An 8,960-nucleotide genomic window follows, 5' to 3' on the forward strand; every position below is an offset into this window, starting at 1 on the left:
AACAATGTAACTGACACAGTGTGTCCAACAATGTAACTGACATAGTTTGTCGAACGATGTAACTGACACAATATTTATAAACGCGTTAACTGGCCAAACGTGTCCTACGTTTAGTATACTTAACCAGACGTAACTGATCATGACACAAAGTCTCGTTCAGTGTTATTGCTTTGAATGTATAACGTGTACTTGCTGTAAATACAATTTGGTCAATGTCTCTATCAGTTTAACAGGTGTGATATGGTGTATACTAAGTATGCGTTGTTTGGACTATCGATAGTGTGTTATGTACGTGTGCCACGATCAGTGGAATCTCTATCATACGACTCCGAGACTGGCCAGAGACCGCAGGTCTAGGGGCCGTGTCTCTATCGATCACCCAGATCACATATTTATTTAAACCTCCATTTAATTCGACCTTACCGATAAACTTATTAGCCGGGGCGACCGTTACATGGCGGTCCCAGTCTGGAGTTGATTTATGGGGGCTGGACGGAGAAGCCGTGGAATGGATGAGAGGGAGCGCGCCAACTCCGAGACAACTTACACCATCGTGGCGCTTAGACGAATTTCACAGTTTTTTTTCTTTCCTAACATCACTTTGCCAAATAAATCAATTACAAATTAAAGACTCTGTTTTTTCCCATTTACACCAGTGTTGTGGTGTTATCGCGGCAAAATCCGTGACTGGTGGGATAGCACTGCTTCTCCCGTGTTGGCCGACAGCCAGATCACTGCCTGCCCTCCACCATTCTAATTCTACATTTGGCGCCAAAGGGCTCGGTCAAAAACTATCAGATACTTACGCTCTATCTTCTCCCCAACAAATACATTTATTACGAAGCAATGTACATTGACAGTTGGAGTTGTTCCTTTGACAATGCAGGCGGTAACGGCCGGTGCTCGCTACCAGACTGTAATACCTTTGCTTTAACTTTATCCAATACTATTCAAGTATGGACATCAACACAGGATAACACTATCTTAGCAGTAAAGGTAAGACTTTATTTTCTTTTCTTTTTTTCTCTTCTGAAGTTTTTTTCTTCCGTATTTGTTTGTCTACCTGGTGTTTCCGAATCAGTTTCATATTTTAATATCTTTTGTTTCGGTAATGAATGTTCAAATACCTTTTTGTTTATTTATCTGTTTGTTTAAATACCTGTTGTTTCCTTATTTCCTTTTTAATTAATACTGTTGTTTCCGTAAATGATGATGTTTGAATACCATTTTATTTCTTTATGTGTTTGATGTTTAAATATATTTCTTCCCGTATCTGTTTGAATTCATATTATTTGCGCAACTTTTTGATAAATATTGTTTTTGTTTCCGTTACTTTTGGATTATACGACTATCTTTTTTTCCCCTTTGTGTTTAACTATTTTCCAAAACATGGTTTTCATGTTGCTTTCATGTTTTTAAAAGAAAATACAACATACAATACAAAAAGAAAAAAAGACTTGTTACTGATCAGGGTAAATAACATATATATTGTGTACTTAGTGACCCATTAAAAACGAGACTGGAGTAATATTGACGATAGTTAGATTAGACAGAATCGCAACACCAACTGTTGATTGTAAGCTTGTGGACGCTTGTGCGCGGCTCTTGGACGAGTACAGTGTTCGCTTTAAGAACACTTGGAGCTAAACCCCACTCATCAGACTTACACGCAGAGAGAGCGAGAGCACACTTAGATTATCGGTTATAGTGAGTGTTTTGACACCCCAGTAACGGTGAGAGGATTCTCTACCTGTCTCTTTGTACAATAAATTTGTATGATGCCTAAATTACTGATTTTATGTAAATGCTTTTTTTTTTAAATCTTAAAACATTGTCGTTATCTTTTTCGTTTCAGAATGAGGTTGTGTTACGTTCAGCTGAAAACAACGATCATTGTCGGTATCGTATGGCTGTTTCTACTTGACATAGAAGCCATGAAACAGACACGTATCAGACATCGGACGTCCATAGACACGGGGCGACGGACAGCAGACAGACGCCGTGGGACGATGAAGGCCAAAACGCGAACACAAGCAATCCCGCCTTTCGGCACGATACCAAATCCCGCCAAAGCTTCACGGAAGGAACTTGGCGCAAAAGTGAATGACATTATTCGTCCAACAAGAGGAAAAAAGAATTCCTTTGTGATCACAAAGAGACAACATTTAAAGAAAGAATGGTGCAAAACTCAGCATTTTACACAGGTTGTTCGGGAGCCTGGGTGCCTTAGTCGGACTATAATCAATAACTTCTGTTACGGCCAGTGTAACTCGTTCTTCATTCCTAAGTCTGACCGCCGTGACCTCAAGGAGGCAGCCTTCGTGTCATGTGGGTTCTGTAAGCCCAGAGCCTTCTCAACGATCAGGGTCACTCTCATGTGTCCCGGCAAACACTCCAGACTCAAGCGAAAACGCATCCTCAAAATCAAAAAGTGTCGTTGTATGGCCCAAAAGGTGGACATGAACGTGTGACAGTGTGGTGTCGTTGTATGGCCCAAAAGATTGACATGAACGTGTGACAGTGTGGTCATGCACGCGTGTGACAGATCAATCCGGATCTAACAGCAGACTGCTAGTCTCGTAAGTTTGAGACACCTATCTCGGAGGATTCTGTGGTGCTTCCGGAACATTGTGACCGTCAGTTCCGCCGGAAGTGGTGACAGTAACGGGTACGGAAACATTTGTTTCCGAGATACATGATCAAAATACTTTTCTCAAGTGCAATATTGTTCGCGTTACGTGTAGACTTCTGACTCAAGTGTCCTTAAAGCGTTGGTGACGTACTTCCTGCGGGGTACCTGGGTACCGAGGTTTGGTCGGGTGTCAGCCGAGACACCGGACGGATATATAGGGCAGAGCCGTTATTTATATGAGAAATAGGAACTAAATCACCATTAAATTTCCGTTATGGCGACAACACAAACGCTATATTCTGTTGACACTCAAATTATTTTAAATGTCAGAGAACTGTTTTGCCTATTAAAAGTTATTTATTTTGTACATGTATGTCAAATAAAACAGATTTTACAAAAGTGACACCGGTTTCGTTTGACTCCTGGATTAAAGACGTGTGCATGGCAGTGATGATGTATAAACTACGGCAAGAAGTACAGACATCGTATTACAGACAGTAGGACGGACATAAATATATCACAAAAAGTAGAAAATACATTTTTCTTCATATATCACAAAAATACAATATGTACATTATGCCAGGACGGAAATCATGTCGCAAGAGTAAGGCATATCACAGATACTATAATGGACACGTAACGTCAGTGGTAGAAGGACCTTTTATTACATACTTACTAATAAATACTTTTTTTTTTTGTGTAAATGCGATACGACACAATTGCTCTAACCCATATCAGCTCTCGCCGTATCACACCCGAAAACCCGTATCAGCCCCCGCCGTATCACACTCCAAAACCTGTATCAGCCCTCTCCGTACCAGCGCGCAAAACCCGTATCACACCCCTTTTTGGAAATATTTCGTTTTACAATATTTCAAAAGAAAAAGAAATCATAAGATAGTAGATATGTCCGTATTCTATTAGTAAGTATGTAATAAACAGAATAAAACATGCCCTTTTCCATATCACACCCAGTATCAACCCGATACTCCAATATCAGCACGAGGGCCGAACGGGATTTATATATAATGGTAGGACGGACAATAGGCCTATATGAAAAAGTAGGGCGGGCATTACGTCAGGCGGTAGAATGAAAATATGTCAGAAAGTGAGACAGATATGTTTTTTAAGACAGCAGATGCAGAAGGGACATTGTGTCGGACAACAAAACGGAAATTATGTAAAACCGACCCAACGTAGGAAAGTAAAACTGAGATGTCAAATGGAACCAACGTGCTGGACGGTAAAATAATATCACGTGACGGACGTTATGGTGAGGTGATTATCAGGTGACGGACGTAAAGGTGAGGTGATAATCAGGTGACGGACGTTAAGGTGAGGTGATTATCAGGTGACGGACGTTAAGGTGAGGTTTTTATCATGTGACGGACGTTAAAGTGAGGTGATTATCAGGTGACGGACGTTATGGTGAGATGAGTATCGGGTAACGGACGTTATCGTGAGGTGATTATCACGTGACGGTCGTTAAGGTGAAGTGATTATCAGGTGACGGACGTTATGGTGAGGAGATTATCAGGTGACGGACGTTATGGTAAGGTGATCATCAGGTGACGGACGTTAAGGTGAGGTGATTATCAGGTGACGGACGTTATGGTGAGTTGATTATCAGGTGACGGACATTATGGGTGATTATCAGGTGACGGACGGTATGGTGAGGTGATTATCAGGTGACGGACGTTATGGTGAGGTGATTGTCAGGTGACGGACGTAAAGGTGAGATGCTTATCAGGTGACAGACGTTACGGTGAGGTGCTTATAAAGTGACGGACGTTAAGGTGAGGTGTTTATCAGGTGACGAACGTTAAGGTGAGATGCTTATCAGGTGACGGACGTTACGGTGAGGTGCTTATCAGGTGACGGACGTTAAGGTGAGGTGATCATCAGGTGACGGACGTTAATGTGAGGTGATTATTATGTGACGGACGTTAAGGTGAGGTGCTTATAAGGTGACGGACGTTAAGGTGAGGTGATTATCAGGTGACGGACTTTAAGGTGGGGTGATCATCAGGTGACGGACGTTAATGTGAAGTGATTAATATGTGACGGACGTTACGGTGAGTTGATTATTAGGTGACGGACGTTGAGGTGAGGTGATCATCAGGTGACGGACGTTACGGTGAGGTGATTATAAGGTGACGGACGTTATGGTGAGGTGATTATCACGTGACGAACGATAAGGTGAGGTGCTTATAAGGTCACGGACGTTAAGGTGAGGTGCTTATCAGGTGACGGACATTAAGGTGAGGTGATTATCAGGTGACGGACGTTATGGTGAGGTGATTATCACGTGACGGACGTAATGGTGAGGTGATTATCACGCGACGAACGATAAGGTGAGGTGCTTATCAGGTGACGGACGTTATGGTTGAGGTGATTCTAAGGTGATGGACGTAATGGTGAGGTGATTATCATGTGACGGACGTTATGTTGAGTTGATTATCAGGTGACGGACTTAATGGTGAGGTGATTATCACGTGACGGACGTTATGTTGAGTTGATTATCAGGTGACGGACGTAATGTCGAGGTGATTATCAGGTGACGGACGTTATAGTGAGATGATCATCAGGTTACCGCCGTTTTGATGAGATGATTATCAGCTAACGGACGTTACGGTGAAGAGATTGTCAGGTGACTGACTAGACGTTGAGGTGATTCCCGACAAATGGTACTCCGCAACGTTTGTACGTGTAGCGGTTCCCACAAGTCGCTACTGATATACTGTATATTGTTACGTTTCCCACAAACAGTACCTAGCACTGCGTGTTTTGTAGCGTTCTCGCAATCGACAAACCATACTGTGTAGTCCGGACTTGATATGAATTAGCCGCAGGTTTTCACTGAATATCAATTCGAGGACACGCGTTAAGACATATATACTTTCTGGATTTCTTTTTGAGTTTGAAAATAGGCAATTCTGAAGAGATTAACTATAAATGATGTAAAATCTAATCATATTTATTCGTTTGTCAAAAATTCTAGGGTAGTTTGTAAATCTCTAAAACTAAGTGATAATGATAAAAATGGTGATTATAAACTAAACAGAACAGTTTTGGCCCGTAAATAAAGGAGTAGCCTCGTCTAACAGTAGGCAACTAATCCCTTCCCGTCACGATTACTGCGTTCGTCTGCTGTATCCAGTGTAGTTAAACACATTGAAGATTTTGTTTTGTGCAATGTTTATTTATCTGTATCTTATACAAGCCATTCACTGCATCGGTAAATCTGGTCTAAAGTGAATTTATGACTAGTAGTATCGCATCTTGATTCTGAATCGGATATTCCTCAACCGACTTTTAACTTTATCAGATTTGTTTTACTTTGCAGATAATGCAATAACAGAAATACGCATAAAACTATTTATTCCGACATGAATCGAAATCTTAGTCGATTTGAAAGAAATTTAAGTCAGTTCAAAAATACAAAAACGACTCATTCAAAGATTAAATGTTTTCTTTTCCTATGTTTTTGATGTACTCTTAGTCAGACGTGTCCCGACAGTGTGTAACTTTGGCGATCGTGCCAGGAACGTCACTCCACGCTAGTGCACACGTTGACGTCATTTATTTTGAAAAGTCTGTAGCCCCAGCAGCAGGGTGTTATGATTATTGTAGAGATGTACATACTTACGTACGGGCGGTAACCCGACTATTGTTTTGGTTATTATTCAAAACACTGCGAAGCGACAGAGAGGCGCGCCACAGCAGCAGACCGGAGCCGGGGGTAGGGGAGACCCCATAATCACACAGACACTTTGTTTACAACGAATGTCTGTGTGGGGATCGCTTTGATGATCGTCTGCCCAACTATCTCCATATTTCCGTGAAGTAGAGCCGTGGTGTAGGTAAAGTCGCACCTGTCGACCCTGCCGCCACAGGAGCAGGCCAGGGAATGCGAGACGAAGCACCTTCAGGAAGTCGACGTGTCGGTGTGATGTCTGCAAAGGTCAATTGATGCTTCTACGTGACACGAAGTTAAAACAGAAGCGACATTTTTGGAGTGTAAATATAAATTGTCTAATTACTTGTTTTCTATATGGACGACTGTCAGGTCCCATGAAGTATTGGTTCGTAAATAAGAGTCTGATTAGTGTAATTCTGAAATATTTCGCGATAACGAATATCTGACTGGTCCATTATTGCATGATTGTTAATGTCTGATTGGTCTAGTTTTAGATGATGGCGAATTTCTCATTGGTCTAAAATTGCATGATATGTTGGCCTGTGTTGAATACCTAAAATTACGTTGTAACTAAAGATTGATACAAATTCACATAATTTTGAATGTGACCAATCTCTCTCTGGTCCAGTGTTACACAACGACGAAAGACTGGACGAATGTAACACATGGACAAATGTTTGATTCATGTAATGTTACAAGATGGCGAATGTATGGTTGTTGTTATGTAATATTATGGCGAATGTTTGATTGATGTAATGTTACATGATGGCGAATGTTTGATTGCTGTAATGTTATATGATGGCGAATGTTTAATTGCTGTAATGTTACATGATGGCGAATGTCTGATTGATGTAATGTTACATGATGGCGAATGTTTGATTGCTGTAATGTTATATGATGGCGAATGTTTGATTGCTGTAATGTTTTATGATGGCGAATGTTTGATTGATGTAATGTTACATGATGGCAAACGTTTGATTGCTGTAATGTTTTATGATGGCGAATGTTTGATTGCTGTAATGTTATTTGATGGCGAATGTTTGATTGATGTAATGTTTTATGATGGCGAATGTTTGACTGATGTAATGTTTTATGATGGCAAATGTTTGACTGATGTAATGTTACATGATGGCGAATGTTTGATTGCTGTAATGTTATATGATGGCGAATGTTTGATTGCTGTAATGTTATATGATGGCGAATGTTTGACTGATGTAATGTTACATGATGGCGAATGTTTGACTGATGTAGTGTTATATGATGGTGAATGTTTGATTGATTTAATGTTATTTGATGGACAAATGTCTGATTGATGTAATGTTGTATGATGGCGAATGTTTGATTCCTGTAATGTTATATGATGGCGAATGTCTGATTGATGTAATGTTGTATGATGGCGAATGTCTGATTTATGTTATTTTATATGATGGCGAATGTCTGATTGCTGTAATGTTTTATGATGGCGAATGTTTGGTTGCTGTAAGTTTATATGATGGCGAATGTTTGAGTGATGTAATGTTGTATGATGGCGAATGGTTGATTGCTGTAATGTTTTATGATGGCGAATGTTTGATTGATGTAATGTTTTATGATGGCAAATGTTTGACTGATGTAATGTTACATGATGGCGAATGTTTGATTGCTGTAATGTTTTATGATGGCGAATGTTTGACTGATGTAATGTTTTATGATGGCGAATGTTTGACTGATGTAATGTTACATGATGGCGAATGTTTGATTGCTGTAATGTTATATGATGGCGAATGTTTGATTGCTGTAATGTTATATGATGGCGAATGTCTGATTGCTGTAATGTTATATGATGGCGAATGTTTGACTGATGTAATGTTTTATGATGGCGAATGTTTGACTGATGTAATGTTTTATGATGGCGAATGTTTGACTGATGTAATGTTACATGATGGCGAATGTTTGATTGCTGTAATGTTATATGATGGCGAATGTTTGATTGCTGTAATGTTATATGAAAGCGAATGTCTGATTGCTGTAATGTTATATGATGGCGAATGTTTGATTGATGTAATGTTGTATGATGGCGAATGTTTGATTGATGTAATGTTGTATGATGGCGAATGTTTGATTGCTGTAATGTTTTATGATGGCGAATGTTTGATTGCTGTAATGTTTTATGATGGCGAATGTTTGACTGATGTAATGTTATATGATGGCGAATGTTTGACTGATGTAATGTTACATGATGGCGAATGTTTGATTGCTGTAATGTTATATGATGGCGAATGTTTGATTGCTGTAATTTTATATGATGGCGAATGTTTGATTGCTGTAATGTTATATGATGGCGAATGTTTGATTGCTGTAATTTTATATGATGGCGAATGTTTGATTGATGTAATGTTACATAATGGCGAATGTTTGACTGATGTAATGTTATATGATGGTGAATGTTTGATTGATTTAATGTTATTTGATGGACAAATGTCTGATTGATGTAATGTAACATGATGTCCAAGGTCAAGGTTACATTATCAATCTCGAAATATTCCTAAATAAATGTTTCAATGTCAGCATCGGTATTCACTTACTTGTTTATTGTATTATATGCTAAAATACCAGGTGCCTCCAATGACACCATGTCGCCTGGTTGGA

At 39.8% G+C, this 8,960-nt stretch overlaps 1 protein-coding gene across 2 annotated transcripts; it reads left to right on the forward strand.

Annotated features, from left to right (window-relative positions):
- The first annotated feature begins 732 nt into the window (after positions 1 to 732).
- LOC110461147 (gremlin-2-like) lies at positions 733 to 3,012 on the forward strand. 2 transcript variants are annotated; one of them, XM_021514476.1, is made up of 2 exons: positions 733 to 996; positions 1,856 to 3,012. In XM_021514476.1, the coding sequence occupies exon 2, from the start codon at positions 1,857 to 1,859 to the stop codon at positions 2,469 to 2,471; it is 615 nt and encodes a 204-aa protein (XP_021370151.1). In that variant the 5' UTR covers positions 733 to 996; position 1,856; the 3' UTR covers positions 2,472 to 3,012. The 2 variants fall into 2 exon arrangements, with proteins under 2 accessions (XP_021370151.1, XP_021370152.1); XM_021514477.1 differs by lacking the exon at positions 733 to 996 and adding an exon at positions 1,625 to 1,733.
- The last annotated feature ends 5,948 nt before the right edge of the window (positions 3,013 to 8,960 follow it).

Source organism: Mizuhopecten yessoensis, unplaced genomic scaffold (assembly GCF_002113885.1).
Source record: "Mizuhopecten yessoensis strain PY_sf001 unplaced genomic scaffold, ASM211388v2 scaffold10579, whole genome shotgun sequence".
NCBI classification, from domain to species: Eukaryota; Metazoa; Mollusca; class Bivalvia; order Pectinida; family Pectinidae; genus Mizuhopecten; species Mizuhopecten yessoensis.

Bases quoted from the DNA above. Each gene is read 5' to 3' on its own strand.
- LOC110461147 (XM_021514476.1), top strand. From the start codon at position 1,857: ATGAGGTTGTGTTACGTTCAGCTGAAAACAACGATCATTGTCGGTATC.